At 41.1% G+C, this 18558-nt stretch overlaps 1 protein-coding gene across 3 annotated transcripts in view; it reads left to right on the plus strand.

The window, feature by feature from the left end:
• Window positions 1–18558, plus strand: part of TNS3 (tensin 3) — a 251931-nt gene that overhangs the window by 152180 nt on the left and 81193 nt on the right. For all 3 annotated transcript variants that reach the window (XM_074945256.1, XM_074945258.1, XM_074945257.1), the window contains exon 17: window positions 7433–8692. In XM_074945256.1, coding sequence (XP_074801357.1) covers window positions 7433–8692 — 1260 coding nt within the window. The remainder of the gene's footprint in view (window positions 1–7432; window positions 8693–18558) is intronic.

An 18558-nucleotide genomic window follows, 5' to 3' on the forward strand; every position in this document is an offset into this window, starting at 1 on the left:
AGTTTAGCTGTACGTGGAATGAAAGTGCTCAAATTTATCTGTTGATCGCAGGTGTATCTATATGGAGTTTATCACTGTGATATCTTTAAACCACATACAGTACTGATGCTTTGAAGTGATCACTTTAAAAAGAGCTTGACCATGGCATTTTGGAGCTGGTCCATAATTAAAATTTGACAGTGGGACAAAAGAAGGTCCCTAGGTGGGAGATCCAGTTCCCATATTTCAGTGATTACTTTTGCTTCAGACATGCTAATACCTGTTTTACATGGCTAAGCAGTGATTTAAATGACCAGTACAGGTTTGGGAGTTGTGTTTAGCTCTCCACTCAGGCAAATTAAACCCTATACACTTTCTTACTCAGAAAAATTTAAATGAACAGGTACAGAATACATGTACAGTGTATTAAAATATTTGAGATGCTTATCGTCTCTAATTTTTTCTTTGAAGAATTCTTCTTAACAAGTGAATTAGCTAGGTGCAATGCAGACCAGTCATGCTGCTGCTGAATAAGATAGTGTTCACAGTGCAGCTGTTCAGGGATTCTAGCCTGCTTACTCTCCTGGTGCTGGCAGTTTTGGGGTTGTGAAACAGTAAATGCCAGGAAACCGAGTTGCCTGTTCTACAATGGTAGGACAAGTCACAAAGATACCAATGTTGAAACATCATCCTGTCTGTCATGATGTGAACCCTGACAGAGGTTGAATAGCAGCATATGATAGCTGTTCCCTCTGCAAGAGAGACTAAATATCTTGCAGCACTCAGCTTCTCATACTGTGTGACTGTACTGTGTAAAGGAAAGAATTGTAAGTTACTGTATTGAAGTTTTGCTTAGAAAGTTGACTATAAAGAAATTTTTGTTGTTGTCTCTCACTGATTGCAGATTAGATTTGCTCAGTTTACAGGTAAAAATATAACTGCCAGGACTGGAATCAGTCTGAGATCTGAAGGTCATATGGTTCTTTCCTGTTAGTGGATTATTACCAGCAATAAAAAATTTGCCCGCCAATTTCTTTTCTCTCCTACCTTATACCTGTGCAACCACCAAGAGCAGAATTTACCCCTGCATTTAGAAATTAGCACCAGATCCAAAACCCACTGAATTAAAATTAGAGTTTTGTCTGTTGATGCTCAAGCTAGAATACATTAGCTCATCCTCTCTCCCTGTGTTAGCTCTAACCTAGCAGGTTTCACTCTGTATAAATACAAACAGATAGGAGAGCTGGAGCTTGATGATCCAAAGCCCACTGAAAGACTCCCATAGTTTCCAACGGGCCCCCTCCTTTGAGTAAAAAGGTGCCATTCTTCAACAGAGTGATTTTTCTGAGTAGAACTGTACTTTAAAATTGAAAAGTTCTAAGTACAAAAGGCAGAAAAAGTTTTCATTCATCTACATGACAGCCAGAGGAGGGATTTTTCTTGCAGAATTTATTCTTCATCTGATATACTTGTCTAAAACATTCCTGGAGCTACACCCTTCCCTGGTGCTTATTAGTTAATGTTGGCCATTCAAAGAAACCTGAACCTTGTCCAGCTTCTTAGTCCTCACTTCAGGCTGAAGGTCTGATGAGAACCAAGATTTGAATAGCCATTAATTAAGTGTCTTAGCCAAGAAATAGGATCTTTTCAGAGTTTGAAACCACTCATTTCACTTATATGCTCATAACAAAAGGATGTTTAAACTTACTTAAATGAGTGGGAACACTCATTACCCCCAAGTAATTTAAGCTGCAGCTCTATAATTTTGCATAACCCAATATGAATAGAAACATTGTAATTCTTTTAATTAAGTGAAAAATTATTTTTTTTGTAAAACAATCCTGAGAAGTATTGGAAAACCAAACAGTACTGTTCTTTTACTGCCTGCACCAAAGCACTATGAAGAAAGCAAAACTGAGCAATGTAGTTTCAGTGCCTGAAGTGCAACACATAAATAAAGAGCACAAGTAGTGAAAAATAAATCCGATTTAAAGTCCTTTTCATTTTAATAATCTAAGGCGCTAATTAGTAAGAGAAATAAGAATATACTGAAGAACAATATTGTACCCCAACTAAAAATTGAGTCTGATTTAGTCATCTTTGGGGTTTGTTTTCCTGATGTATTTGGCTATGTAAAAATATATCCAGTTTTCTAGTAATAGGACCAAATAGAATTTTTCCTATTTCAAATGACCCCCCCCCCACATTTTTTTGCCTTTGGTTTATGAGATTTGAAAATATCAGAATGCAGGACCAAATGATTGTGTCTATTTTCTTTTCACTACTGAACCTGCGGTGTAAGTGGTTAGGACAAAATCCTCTTGCTACTCATTACTCATATAAGTTCTTTGGCGCAGGGACTCTCTCATATTACATGTTTGTACAGTGCCTAGCACAATGAGGTCCCCAACAGATTGTGGTCACACAACATTATTATAAATGATTAATAATAATGCAAGCAATGTTGGCCATGGGAAAGCCAGTCTCACATAGGTACAGAATGTCTCAGGAAGAAACGGGGTGAATATTCTCTGCGGAGCACAAAGGTGGTAGCCTTGCTCCCAAACCAGCAGTCCATGACCTGTTGGCAGATTAGCAAGCACATTTGCTTCAACCATCGCCTAGCACTCCACTGACAATGAGTAACGTGCTATGCTGGTGAGGCGAAAGGAAAGGTTACCTGCTTTATTTAGCCTTCTAGAACAGCCACTCACACTGGGCAGGATTTTGTCCTTAACGTCTTATAAGAAGCACCATATATGTGTGCTGGAATGTTTCATATGGGGGTGTGTATTGTGCCTTACTTGCATGTTTGAAGGATTTACACTACTTTACCTAATAGGGTATTATGTTCAGCTTTGGAAAATAGAGAAAAGTAAGTCAGGAGGAGTTCTTTTTTGTCAGTACAAGAATATTAGTTTTACACCTTTCTCCCCAGGAGTTCTTCCTTAGCCACTGAATCTGTTTAGGTCGTGGGGTTGAGATATCCGACCATACTAATCAAAGCAGTATTTTAAGTTTGCCTGGGGTTTTTTTTATACTGGAAACTAGCCACAAGGAAATTATTGCTGGACAGAAAATAATTATCCCATGGTTGCGTTTTAAAAAACAAAACACTTCGATATCTTTTAGCAACAAAACATTAAATTGAAGTGTGGTTACAGTAGTAAAGAATTCCATATGACAATCTCTCCACCCTTTGATCAACAGGCACCGATAGCAATTTAGGATGCTATCAGCAATGAGGACTGCTGAGAGAGCATGGCATCCAAGAGGTTGAGAAACCATCAATCAGTGATTTTTCCTATAATGAAGCTCTCTAAGCCATATGTATTGTACTTGAGTATCTGTATAGAGTACAGTGAGAGGCACAAGGTGGGTGAGGTATGGGACCAATAAATACCTGAATAAGAGCTCTGCATAGCTCAAAAGCTTGTCTCTTTCACTAACAGAAGATAGTCAAATAAAATATATTATTTCACACCCCCCTTCCCCTTTCTGTCTCATACCCTGGGATCAACATGGCTACAACAACACTGCAAACTACAGTACAGTGACACATTCATGTATGTACCTATCAGTGATGTATTCACCCTGGTGAATAGAAGCCCTTTTCTTTAACAGATTTGTGAAATTTGCAGTGTAAACTTCAGCAGAGTTGTAACAATCAGCACACAGAGAAATGCCTTGGGGAAAGAAATTGTTTGTTCTAGCCTGATGGATTTGTGCTTTTTGTTCTTTCAGAACCTTATTTTTTGACATTCTGTGCAGTGCTTTTCTTAACTAGAAACATACTCGTAAAGTCTGGTCTCTAACAAAAAAATTTAGAAAGTTGTCCTTTAATTATTGACTAAAACCTATTAGACCTCTCATATAACATTCAGTATGCTGTGCACTAACTGAAGAAAATTTGGCAATGTGCCGTACAAATAATGTGTTTTCCAACCAAATCATTTTCCCTACCATTATAAACTGATGAATTAATTATCATCATGGGTATACTTTATGAATAAGGCCCTTTCTGAAATCACAAAATAGAAAGACTAACCAGTAATTTCAGAAAATTTCATGACCAATGTGCAATTTTAAGCATGCCAGGAAAAGAGTGTACTTGTTACACTCACAGATGAGATGCACTGTATCAGATCTGTCAGCAGATCTTGCAATGCCAAGTATACAGACTAAATTGTCCATTGCCTTCAAGAAAGATTTGTCTGGACCTAAATTTTAATGCAGTAATTTCTTCATGATCAAACTTGTCTCAAATGTTGGTGACAAATGATTCTTCAGGAATTCCTGCCTAATATAAATTTTCTTGTAAATGAGCTATGAATCCTGCAAAAACGAAACTACATATTTTACTTTCCTGGCTGTGCATACAACAGAAAATTGCACTTTCAAATGGAGAGTTTTGTGAGAGCCCTCTTTGAAGCAAGAGGAGGATTCACTTTCAGTTTGTAAATTAGGTAATAGCTAAGGAACTTACTGTGCCTATGGTTGCACAAACCCCTTTGAAATCAGTGAGAGCTGCATAAACAAACCCAACAGAATTACTCCCTAAACTGTCAGACTATGTACCCGCTTAAACATGGTAAGCGCTTCATTATTCTCCTTGGCCAAAAATGTCTAGAAGGCTATCAAAAGCTTCCTTTAGTGAATCCTGACAAACAGGGATGGGAGGAGTGATCTTGATAAAATAAGATTGAGCCTAACAAAACTTTTTTGAAGCTTTAAAATGTTTAAGAGGAAGATGTTCTGCTCTCTGCATCTTGGTTTTGTATATTACCAGATGTGCTAGAGCTGAAATAACATGAAGGAGTTCTGACAGTATTATTTCCAACCCAAACTGATTAGGAAGTCCTCAGTGGTAAAAACCACTTCTGACAAATTTTCTCTAGAGATCAAAGAGTCACTGTTGAGATGCTGACAGTCTGTTTGTCGTGGTATTTTCAGTCACCTAGCTTGTTTGTGTTTTAAAACTATTTCGTTCTTTAGTGGGATTAATGGAGTAATACAGCATGATGCATGTGTAGTGAACATAAGGTTGTGTAAAATATTCCTGTTTGCAGAATAGTATGCTGTGTGTTGTATTTCACAAATTATATGAGATGAAAACTTTATTTTAAGGAATATGCACCAGGGGGCAGTGCTGAGGTTGAGACAAAAGCTTATACTCAAATAAATTGGTAAGTCTCAACAAATATAAACAAATATAGAGAAAATAGTGAAAATAGTTTATGTCATAGTGAGGTACAATGACATCAGTGCCAAGAACAATAGCTATATCAGAATCATATATACTGTATGCGTTTGAATAATGGCCATGTCTAGAAATCTGCAAAGCCCATTACACAGTATTTTCTTGCTTTCCATGTAATATCATGTCCACAGATGTGAGACCAGCTTCCTAGTCCAATTATACTCAGTTATTTCATACAGTGAGGATAATTCAGATATTTTGAATGCTGCGACCTTGGGATGCTCTCATTTAGGAATAACCTTTATTAATGACTATCAAAGCGTAGTCTGACTTTGGAAGCTCCTTTAGAATATGTTGGATTGTGAATGGAATGTGTTTGATATGACATTAGATCTCCTTGTCTTGATTTTGTAGTTGTTAGTTTGGCATCCCTTGCATTCTGCATTCTCAATATGAGATTTCGTGGATGTAGGATGCTCTCAGTTTGAGTGAGCTTAGTTTACATCCTAAAAAAATGAATAGTAGAAAGGTATTTATAACATTAAAGCTACAGAGCCAATATTCTTCAAAATTAAGAGTATTTTAAAAATCTTAATGAACACTATAAAAACAAGCCAAGCTCAGCATTACAGCTTTAGTCATTTCTGAATTAACCAAGTCCAAAAGTTTTTGAGAGAACATGTGGGAAGAGTGGTTTTGTTTAATGTTCAAGTAACTCAAATGAATTGACCAAGTTTGCTGAAACCTTCCAAACAAACAAAAGGTTTTGTGTTGGTTATGGCCAAATATAGACAATTTGAAAACAAAAGGGATTTGGAAATTTGAAATGAAACTTGAGTTGTTGAGCAGGCTAACTGTAGCTCACGAAAGCTTATGCTCAAATAAATTGGTTAGCCTCTAAGGTGCCACAAGTACTCCTTTTCTTTTTGCGAATACAGACTAACATGGCTGCTACTCTGAAACCTGTGTTCTCTCTGATCACAGTCCAACAAAGCATTTAAGCATGCACATAAAGTATGTGTGCGGTCACATTGATGGGTCCCTTTGAGCTGTTTATATTATGTAGATACTGTGTAGGTAGAGTAAGTTTTAAGGTATTTGGAGTCATAGTGTGACACCTGGCTCAGAAATTAGCAGACACTCCTGCAAAACCTGATTCACACAGACTCTCATTTACAATGCTGCAACTTCAGTGACTTTACAAGGGTTGCACTGGTGTAATCAGGAGCAGAATTTGGTCCGTTTCTACACAAGTAAATTGAGTGGATACATTCCCCTTCCCCCACCACCCCAGTTATTGTTGCATGTTATAAAATTTCTCAGTTACATACAATTTCTGCATGTCTGACTAGATATGAACTTCTTAATTAAAGTTTTTGGCAGATCAGAGACAAAATCAAGGATGCTCATATGCAGTGACAAATGTTATACAAGTGTAGTAGGTCTTTCTTTCTGAGTTGGGGTTTAGCCTGATTCTCTCTATCCCTGTGTTTCATGCTCTGACTTGTGAGACCTAGTTGCCTTGACATTATTAAAAAGAAAATACCCACTAAAGAAGTCATGTATGTACAATATGTATCCTACAAAGCTAGTTAGATATTGTGTTCATGCCTCTGTCAAGAGATACTGTATATGTTCTGATACGCTGCACACACAGACTCCTGCTCTGATTAAGTGCCTGTCATTTCTGTGGGCTACCAAAAAGAAAACAATAGCAGTTGATCAGTGGTAATATGTTTTACATATTTAGTAGGAGCTGGCAGACTGGCAATTGCAAAACGTATGCTAAGAGCACTACTTGAAAGTTCCAGTAGCCCTTGTTCAGTCTTAGTGGAATGCATACTAGTCATGTCTCTCAAATTCCAGGTAAGTAATAGTGTGGGTCTTCAAACCAGTGTAAACAGTGGTCTTGTTATTGCACCGCCATGATTTCACTTCTAGGAAAGTATAAAAGTAGAGAATTGTATTTTGCGACAAGGTCATATACATAACTCTTTTTTCTCCTCCTATTTCATACAGTGCTATGTTTTTATCAAGGGCTTTCCTATATATAAATTGAAATGTGTTCCATAAGGCAAGAGAGTGCTGTTGGTTGATGTTTGCTTTTTAAAACGAGCATGTGTTTACAAAGAAAATTAATGAGTGTGCTGTCAGCAGTACCTCTGCAGTGTAATGTAATGTAATGCTGTTCAGCGCTTTTATCTAATACTCTGTCCTTTTCTTTCCCTGACCCTGTTGCTTCTCCTTTCACAGTGCTCCACACCCAGGGTCCTATTGATGGCAGTCTTTATGCTAAAGTGAGAAAGAAGAGCTCTTCAGATACTAGCATCCCCAGTGGAGCCCAGGGGGTTCCTGTGACCAGCAGCCCTGATCACAGTGACCATACTCTATCTGTCAGCAGTGATTCAGGACACTCAACAACTTCTATAAGGACGGACAAGACCGAGGAGCATCAAGCACCGGGAATCAAACGGGGCTTGAGCCCACAAGAGAAGGCAGAGCTGGACCAGCTACTTAGTGGCTTCGGCCTAGAAAACTCAGTCAGTCCCCTCAAGGATATGACTGATGCCCAAAGCAAGTACAGTGGGACTCGCCACATAGTGCCAGCTCAGGTTCATGTGAACGGAAACACCAAACTGAAGGATAGGGAAACAGATATTCTGGATGATGAGATGCCCAGCCATGACCTTCACAGTGTGGACAGCATCGGGACACTGTCCTCCTCTGAAGGGCAGCACTCAGCCCACCTTGGAAACTTCAACTGCCACAAGAGCAGTCAGAATTCGCTCCTCTCGGATGGCTTTGGAAGCAACACTGGAGAGGACCACCACAGTGCTCTAGCCCCAGACCTGGGAATAGGTGTAGACCCCCTCTATGAGAGATCATTTGGAAGTGGTGAGCCTAAGCAATCCCAGCAGCTGCAAAGGAATCCTCCTGTTTCCGCTCAGCGTCAGGCTTATGGCCCTAGTAACTACTCTACCCAGACCTGGGTGCGCCAACAGCAGATGGTCACTGCTCACCAATACACCTACTCCCCTGAGAGTGAAGTAAGACTTGGCATTTCTAGCACTGTAGAGAATTCAGGCAATGTGCAGAGCCATCCCAGAATCCCTGACACACCCACCCGGGGATCCAGCAGCAGAGACGCTGTGCAGCGGGGGATAGGGACCGTGCCAAGTTCCAGTCAAGTAGCAGAACATCCAGGGCCTGAGGCTTTTAGATCCAGATTAGTAGCTGAGAAAGACACACATGGCCTGTCTCTAGGAGTGACTGTGGAGGGCCTGCCATCCTCTCCTACTCTGGATATCGATCAGTCAATTGAGCAGCTGAATCGGCTGATCTTGGAACTGGACCCTACATTTGAACCGATCCCCACCCGCATTAACACAGTCTCCAGGGACACGAGTCAAGTGAATGGCTTCACCAGCCCTGATGGGGATGTGGGAGGGCCCAGCGTGAGCCCTGGGTTCCGTGAGAAAGGAGAGGTCACAAACAGGAATCTCTCCCGGCATGGTAAGTTATTTTAATAATACATAAATGTAATGCTTTTCCCAGCATTTTTTCTTTTGATATCGCACAGCAGGAACGGAGGTCATTGCTTATTACTTTCAGATGATTGCCAGTGTGAGAGGGATTATCTCTGGTACCCTCTTTTCATAGTGATCTGTGGAATGATGGGATGAAACTGAATAATCATTCATCATTGTTTTTTAAATGGTTCCCCCCCACTCCCCCCAAGATCATTAAGTGCCTCAGGATGCTGCTCTTCTGAGTTTTGTTGTTGTTGTTTTAAATGTAATACTCCTGAACAAAACCTAATTGTTCAGTAAAGTTCCGTGGAAGAGCCGCAAGCATGATTGTTGTTGTTCGTCTTCTAAGGGGGAGAATTAAAAAAATGAAAAATCCTCTTAATTACAAGGTGAGGCAGTTTTGTGGAGTCATCAGCAGTAACACCAAAGTGAAGGTTACATTATAATTTCCACATAAAATGAGATGGAAATCCCTCTGTATTTCTGAATTAATTTCATTTCCAAATTTGGCACAATAACACTTCATGGCACAACTGAACTTCCTATGAATATTTTCATTAAAATAGCCTACTGACTTTTGCAGATAAAATATTTTAAAATGCTCCCTTTTTGCAATTTTGCTGTTTTTTTTCCTTTAGGTTTCCAGTAGTTTAACAACCCCACGCATTACCTCTGGTTTTCACCTTAACCTGACCACAAACACCAATTCCTGAAAGAACAAACTACAACCCCTTTCCTCATGATATCACCTGAATAACAGTACTAGAATAAACAACTTTGCAAAATGATAAACACTGTCACAGCCTATTTCTATTTAATAACCAACTAATTCCTTCTGTTAACACAATACTTAAATATGTAAACATCAATTAAAAATCTACACCATACACACTAACTAATCATCTACTTTAGTTTAAGCCCAGTCTGGTATTCCGAACAATTAGAAAAATGACCATGGAACTCCACATAGTTGCAGTTCAGGGTTACATGTTTTGTGTGGGCGTGGAGGGCAGAGGTATTTGTTTCGTATGGGGTGGATGTTGGTGAGGTAATGTGGAGGAGATGAAGTCACGGTTGCACGTTACAAGGGCTGGCTGAAGACTAGGGATTTCTTGGCTTTTTTAAGGTTGTGCTGGTGGAAAATTTACTTGAGCAACTTGAGCTGGATTTCAACACATAATTTTTGGGACTATCTTAGACTGAAATGCATTTGTCTGTAATTGACTTGAATCTTTAAATGCTTAGTTCGGTGGCAGAAATTAAAAGTGAGTTTTGCGCACTAGAAACTACTCTGTTCTTTGACGTTCAGTGGAGCCAGTGAAGGGGAAAAGAGAGTAGCATAAAATACGCCACCCATTCTTATCCTTTGATGAAGCATTTATGCCTAGAAAGAATTGTTTGTTTTTGCCCATGACTTCTAGTACTGTCAAAAAGGAAAAAGGAGTCATCATCGCTGCATCACATTTATGAAGCCAGAAAAGTGTTTTGCCCACTCCAGGTTGTACTTGGGGGAAGTGAAGTCTTCGGTGGGATATGTTCTGAAAGTTCATGCAATTAAGGAAGATGAGAAGTTTAAGGGTGAATATATGGCACAATGGTTACTATATGTTTATAGAAATCACACTGGGAGGTAGTTACAAAGCGAGAATATGGCTAGTGGAATGAGCACAGTGATAGGAGTCAGAAAACTCATAATCATGGCTTTACCTCACTAACATGCATGCCTTTAAGCGAGTCATTTTTCTCTGCCTCTTCTAAATGAAGAATGCATTTTTAAGCTACCTCACCATGTATTGTACATCCTCATTGGATGTTTGTATTATACTGTGCTGTGAACATACAGTTATATGTACTGAGGCTGTAATCCACTTCCCAAGCACGCCAATGAAAAGGCTCCCTCCCCTATGATGATTTAAATGAGCATTTAATCAGTTCGTATAAGAGTGTTCTAGTAAGCACAATTTATAAACTGAAAGAAACCCATTTAAAGTGGTGCATAAGTGCTAATTGTTATTACAATTCAGCTGTTCTTGGCATTCATCGATTTCCTTCTGTAACCTCAACCTGTACCCCAAAAGAAATAATGTGTTCATGTGATTTGACACATTTAAGAGTATCCTCTAGCATTTTGTTCACAGTTCTGTTATGTGTTCAACACCTTCACAGACTGTAAACAGAATAGTCAAATACTGAATAGCTTTGGTGTATCTGTTTTGTTGTTTGTTTCAGGGAGGGAGCATGGTGTGAAATTTTTTTTTCTAATTGCACAGGATCAGCTACACCCACCTTTCACAATTCCTGACTTTCTAATTCTCTTTGAAAGAAGAAAAGGAGTACTTGTGGCACCTTAGAGACTAACCAATTTATTTGAGCATAAGCTTTCGTGAGCTACAGCTCACTTCATCGGATGCATACTGTGGAAAGTATAGAAGATCTTTTTATACACACAAAGCATGAAAAAATGGGTGTTTACCGCTACAAAAGGTTTTCTCTCCCCCCACCCCACTCTCCTGCTGGTAATAGCGTATCTAAAGTGACCACTCTCCTTACAATGTGTATGATAATCAAGGTGGGCCATTTCCAGCACAAATCCAGGGTTTAACAAGAACGTCTGGGGGGAGGGGTAGGAAAAAACAAGGGGAAATAGGTTACCTTGCATAATGACTTAGCCACTCCCAGTCTCTATTCACGCCTAAGTTAATTGTATCCAATTTTCAAATGAATTCCAATTCAACAGTCTCTCGCTGGAGTTTGGTTTTGAAGTTTTTTTGTTGTAATATAAGCAGCATGAATAATTTGGGTGCGTGTCTATGCCTGACCTCTCCTTGAATAGACACTTGGTTTTTCTCCCTCTTCCCCCCATATATATCTGTTGTAAATGTAGGTACATGTACAATACAAACAAAAGAATACATTATTGGAATGCAAACAAAAGGCCTGCCAAACCCAACTCCCGCAAACAACCATCTCGGCCAAAGCCTGAGTAAATACTCCTTGCAGCATGTCCTGAATGTCAGTGAATGCTGTTCTTTGGAGCAAGAATTTCATTGCCCCCAGCCCTCAGATTAGGGAGCCTCACCATCAGCATCCCAGCTGATCGCAACTGTTCTGTAGAGCTAGGGTTGCCAACTTTCCAATTTCAGAAAACCGAACATCCTTTCCTCACCCCCTACCTTGCCCCTTCTCCGAGGCCCAGTCCCCACTCACTCCATCCCCCTCCCTCCATTGCTCGCTCTCCCCCATCCTTGCTCACTCGCTCATTTTCACCAGGCTGGATAGGGTGTTGGGATGCGGGATGGGGTGCGGGCTCTGGAAGGGAGTTTGGGTGCAGGAGGGGGCTCAGGGATGGGGCAAGGAGTTGGGTTGCAGGAGGGGGTGTGGGGTGCAGGGTCTGGGAGGGAGTTTGGGTGCAGAAGGGAGCTCAGGGCTGGGGCCGGGGGGTTGGAGTGCAGGAGGGGATGGGAGTTTGGGTGCAGAAGGGAGCTCAGGGCTGGGCTGTAGGGAGAGCACCGCTCACTATACTTCAGCAGAACAAGCTGCATGGGCCCCAAGTTTCTGATTGTTTCTCATTCCCACTAGCCTAGGCTCATGGGGGTCGGGGGGGAATGAAGATCAGTGATTTCTCCATGCTCACAGTACACTGATGCAGGCCTGTTCCTTCCTTGTGTCATCTTGTCTGAGTCCAGGTTCAGTACTGCTGTTGTATCCTGCCCCCTTCCAGGCTCCAATATTTCCCTCCAAATACGTAGCAGACAAATCTGGAGAGACAGGAGGAGAGGAAATAGATGTGATTGATTTGGGATGGAGAGAACTGACAAGTCAGAACTGAATGGTGACTGAGTGAGGTTGACTGGAAGTCTGGAAGGATGACTCACTGAGAATATGCAGTGACTCAGCAGGTGCAGGGGTGAGTCGGTAGAGTTGGGCTATGTGTGACTGAGTTGGCGGGGGTTGAAGAGTAAGTGAGTGGTGGGTCTGGCATGTGTATGAGAAGCAGGTGCGAAGCGTGCATGAAAAAGAGAATGTGTGTGTCGAAGAGTACGTGAAGGTGAATGTGATCTTGGATGGGGGGGCTGACCTGCACACACACACACACTTCTCTAAATTCACTTTCACACACTTATGGACTGACACACACTCACTCTCTCACTTATTTGTCCTGGGGTACTTTGTCTCTCATACACGTACCCCTGGACGCATGTACTCTCTTTTGCGCACATACAAACTGCTTTACAGAAATTTAACTTCTTTGTTCACTAGCTTTATTCAGTCAAATTAAAAGCAAACTCTTGTTCACCTCTTACTTGACTCACTCCATATCTCTTGTAAGATGTTATGGTTTCTTCTACTTCAATGATTTAAGAACTAACTGACAAAACAGACAGAGCATATGTCTCTGAGCTGCAGTCAGCTTCCAGGGAAAAGAATGCAATAGCTGGGTTTGATCACCATGATTGAGAGAGATTTCTGTGCCTGTCACCATGTGTAGGCAGGTATGAAGAAAAAACAAGTATATTGCACTCCCTTTTAAGGGTGGATGTTATAGAGCAGCTGTCAATGTAGTTGTAACAGTTTCCCCCATATATGGGTTATTGCTTTCTCTGAGCATACTTCATAGAGTCAGCCTTGGCTGATCAGTGTGGGCCTGCCCTGTGTAATGAGTGGAGGAGTATGACTTCTTGCTCTCCCAGGGAACTTTTGCTTAGCTTGGTTCTGCAAAGGTCAGAATCCCTAGAAGAAGCCTAAAGAAGCCCTAGAGAGGTGAGGCAGCTAATTGAATAGAAAATTTAAGTTTAAACTAAAGAAAACAATGAGTGGCAACAACAGAGACAAGCATGGTGTACTATTGAATTGTCTGAACAGATCCTCCCCTCAAAAACAAAAACCTAGATGCAAAATGAATAATAATAAAAGTAGCTAATCATCTGATTACCTGTGTCTGGAACATCTTCAGAGGCCTTTGGATAATGGAAAAACATAGCTTTGAAGGTAATCCAAATCCTCGTGTCATAAATCCCGCTACAGTGTATTTATTACAGTAGAGAGAGAGAAATCCTTTCACATATCTGTATTTTTTAAAATAACTTTTTGAGCTATTCCAAATGTTCCCTTCTACTCTGACGTGTAATGGGAAAGCAGCTTGGCCCATCTGAAAGGCTTTGCAAAGTGACAGGAGAATGTGGCATGTCCAAATATGATGTCGACGGATTTCTGTATGGGTGTGGATATTACCATACAAGCACTGAGATACTGTACATCCCATAGACTAATGTTGGTGCCTGATTCTGACCTAATTTACAATGGTTGAACTCCATTGACTTCAACTGAGTTACTATAGATTTACATTTGGTGTAAGATCAGAATTAGTATGTTACTATGCAAATATTGGTTATTAATTTACTCCTTAAAGATCAACACAACTAAATAAGACCGCACATTAACTCTCGTAAGGTAAAGAGATTTTAGAGATTGCAGTAGTTATAATTAAAAAAATAATCAGCATGTATCAATAGTTAACATAGTACTATCTGTGTTATCCCATTAATTTCCTTTTCTAGATACAGGAAAGTAGAATCCATTTGTACTACTTAATATACTATCATAATTGTGGTGTCTCGCATACGACTGGGTGCTAACTGATCATAAATGTTGACTTAAATGGCAACCACTGTACAGTCTGTTATAGGTGGATAAGGATTCCTCTGATTAAACTTGTTAGTAACACAGAAATTCCAGCATTGTATATGTGTTTACTAGCCACTGTGACACATCCAGCCTATGGAGAAAATTGGTCCTGGTACATTTCACATTAGTGAATTACTGGGAGTCAAATCCTTGTCTACAGAGTCTTGGCGTAGAATAAGAAAGAATAGTTTGACTTGCAAATCATTATGAACTGTGCTAAAGGTATTTTTATAAGTGCAAACAGAAAAAAAATTTCTGGCTATGGCATAAACCAGGGGTGGGCAAACTTTTTGTCCCTACCCACATCTGGGTAGGGAAATTGTAGGGTGGGCCATGAATGCTGATGAAATTGGAGGTTGGGTTGTAGGAGGGTGGGAGGGCTCTGGCTGGGGGTGCGGGCTCTGGGGTGGGGCCAGAAATGGGGAGTCCAGGGTGCGGGAGGGCGCTCCGGGCTGGGGCAGAGGGTTGGGATGCAGTGGTGGGGAGTTCCAGCTGGGCATGCGAGCTCTGGGGTGGGGCTGGGGATGAGGGGTTGGGGGTGCAGGAGGTTGCTCTGGGCTGGGACCGAGGGGTTTGGAGGGCGGGAGGGGGATCAGGGCTGGGGCAGGGGGTTGGGGCACGGGAGGAGGTCAGGGGTGCAGGCTCTGGCCGGTGCTTACCTCAAGAAGCTCCCAGAAGCAGCAGCATGTGCCCCCCCGTCTGGCTCCTATGCGGAAGCAGAGCCAGGCACCTCTGCGCACTGCCCAGTCTGCAGGCACCACCCCTGCAGCTCCCATTGGCCACAGTTCCTGGCCAATGGGTGCAGCACTTGGGGCGGGGGCAGTGTGTGGAACCCTTTGGCTGCTCCTACGCATTGGAGCTGGAGGGGGACATGCCGCTGTTTCTGGGAGCTGTGTGGAGCAGGGCAAGCCCTTGACCCTGCTCCCAGGCTGGAGCGCCAGAGCAGGACAAGCCCTGGCCCCGCTCCTCGGCGGGAACTCAAGGGCCGAATTAAAACATCTGAAGGGCCAGATGCAGCCAGGCCATAGTTTACCCACCCCTGGCATAAACTGTTACGTTTTAGAAAGATTAACACACCTATATATATATTTCACAGACACAGTGCAATGTGCTCTTCTACAGGGTCAGTCCTGATTAATCCATGCTTGAGATGATATTTCTCTCTGACTGTGAATCTGGAGATTTTTGTGTTCAAGCAGTGAATATATTAATGGCTTGATCCTTTCAATCTTACTTGAAACAAAGAGGTCTGTTCTCAGTATGCATGAGTAACTCTCATTCATCTTAATGATGAGTTACTGTGATTGCACAGATAGAGGAGGGAATAGACTCCTAATGTCTAAAGACGATAGTGAAGTCTTTAGACTTTGGGAGTCTATTCCAGGTTAATAATGGACTATTATCTTTTGGCACAACCGGGGTGCACAGGGCCATCCACCGTAGAAAGAGCACTGTGGAAGAAGGTTGATGTGGAGGCAGTTACTGTAACCTCTCCTTCTCCAGGTGTGTGGAGCAGCAGCCACCTGGCAGCATAGCTCTTGTGCCAACAGCGGTAAATCTACCCCTACAGCAGACAAAACTCAAAATTAGATCTTGAAACTGGTGGTCAGCGGGGACGTGCTGGCTGCCGCTTCCTGTAGCTTCCATTGGCCAGGAACAGTGAACCGTGGCCACTGGGAGCTGCAGGCAGCCATGCAAATGTAAACAAACTGTCCGGTCACCCGCCAGTGGATTACCCTGATGGGCCCCAGGTTACCCACCATTGATGTACTAGAGGAGAAAGACAAGTTTTCCTGCTTTGTCAACTCCCAATCGATTTCTCAACTTTGAGTTAGTCCAAATGAAGAAAATATTCTTTCTGTGCATGCAGAAGAGGCTATTGCTGTGAAAAGCTGGCTTAGCACTTCAACAGGTTCTGGTTCCAGGTGTTCAGCTAGTGACTTCCACCAGTTCAGTGGTGTGACTTTCTTTAAAATATCATCATCAAACTTGTACTGCTTGAATGGTTCACCCCCAGCCCTGAAATTTTTTATGGTTGGCATTATTGATGCGTAATTATTAGATGCCCATGTCATAGCAGCATCTTCTTCTTCAGTAGTTAGGCATCTACTTTCGCTTGAAAATATTGGCAAGAAAATTAGGTGGAATAAGGACTTGATTCATCCACTTCTTTATTGTCTACAATTTAACTTTGTTGTTCAGTATCTTTTTCTTCAGCGGCTTTTCAAGTTCTTTCCAAATTTCAACAGCAGCAGTAGTACAGCAGCAATCCTTTTGGAGGGTGTCCAAGGTGAGGGAAATAGGTTTCGGTATAATCAGTAGATATTCTGCATTTCTCTTTAGTCCCATGTTGACTACTTTGGCTGTGATCGTTCCATCTATGTCGTCACTATTTTCTTCACAAGTTGTCCTCACAATAGGCCTGTTCTCAATAGATAGCTCAAAACAGTCAACCACTGAATTCCATTGCACATCTTGGGGGAGAAATCCTCTTGCTCTCTTTCATGAATCTGAAGCAAAGTGGTTGTTACTCTGAAGTATTTTGCACTATCAACAACATTTTCCTTTATTCCTGCAGTTGTATTTAAGTTTGGCTCAAAGTTACATCAGATGAGCACTGTACGCATATACATTTCAAGTTCCCTTCATTATCATAATCTTCTCACCTTTGTTACATTTGCAGGATTATCTGTAACAAAGCTACGCACTTGACACTTGAATTTTTGTTCACAGGTTGTTATAACCTTTACTGCTACTACTTTTAAGTATTCTGCTGTGTGGGCATTTCTTCATGTATCAGTTGTTACTGTAAGTTAGACAACCCCATCTTCTGTTGTCACACAAGTACACATCACTGAATCATTGTGTACATTGCTCCAGCTATCAAGACTCAGATTAACTAATTTCCTATTAATGTTTTTTGCATGCTGTTCCATTTCCTTCTCATAAAATATATCTAGTAACCTTCTGGCAATGTCTGCTCTGCCTGCTGGAGCGTAGCCTGGTCATAATGAATGAACCATTGCCATCAAATGTTTGTTCTGAACAAGACAAAGGGGAAAATTTGTTGCATAAATGAAGCAAAATTTCTTTTAATCGACGGAGTTTTGATGGAATTTGCTGATCCTGGTTACGAACTCATCCATGGTTTTACTGAATCATGAAGAAAGTCGTCTTCTTCTTTTTTTTTTAAAGTAGTTTGTTATCTATTGTATATTTAGTTGCCACACTACTGTGGTAGCAGCAGATGACAGACGTAGATGCTGAGATGATGGATGTCATAACTCCGTATGGCTACGCTGGGCTCTGAAACAAAATGGAGAAAAAAAAATCACTCTCTCACTGAATATTATTTGTTGCACTGCTTTAGAAAAGTGAGATTGTAAGTGAAAGTTTCCTCTTACTGTATCTGTTTGTACCACAGTTTAAAGGACATAATTTATTCCAAACCCAGCTTTATGGGGGAAATAATTAAATAAATCACAAGGGTTATCGATCTAAATATATTTAAACCATTATTTCTAGCAACATACCAAACAGCGTGAGAGTGAAAATGGTGTTTTTAAAATGTTAAAATTCATAAATGCCTAATCAAACTTTACTTTTGAACATGAAATCTTCACCTTGGATGTTTGATTACACTGAGCAATAAAAAATCACTTCAGAAGTCCAGCAGTACCCATAAAAATTTGATTGTTAAATGCTGCCACAACAAACTAACATGCTCATTATATTTTGAAATTCAGAAGTAATCCACACAAAACACAAATGTATGACAATAATCTAAGTGATCATGTACTTGTTTAGTCACGCATGGTAGGCAGTCCATAAGAATGGTAGAAAAATCAGTTTACTAACTGATCCGCACATGTCCACATCATCTTCAGTCATTGCCTTCTGAGGACCATTTTTCATACTGTTGGTTTATTCTGACACCCAGGCCTTGCATCTCTTTTGTTGCGCTGTTTACATTTTGCACATGTACCTCTTTTACCCTGGGGCACAGGAATTTCTTGAAAATATTCCCTAATAGAGTCTTTTTTATGACTTGCAGTCATGGCAGGTGGTTTTTCCATTTCCCAGGTGTTGAAATCAACGCTAGAGGCAGCATGCACTCTGAAGAATGTTGTCCCTTCTTCACACAGCGTCCTGCTTGATACCACG

The sequence above is a fragment of the Natator depressus genome, chromosome 2 (assembly GCF_965152275.1).
Source record: "Natator depressus isolate rNatDep1 chromosome 2, rNatDep2.hap1, whole genome shotgun sequence".
NCBI classification, from domain to species: Eukaryota; Metazoa; Chordata; order Testudines; family Cheloniidae; genus Natator; species Natator depressus.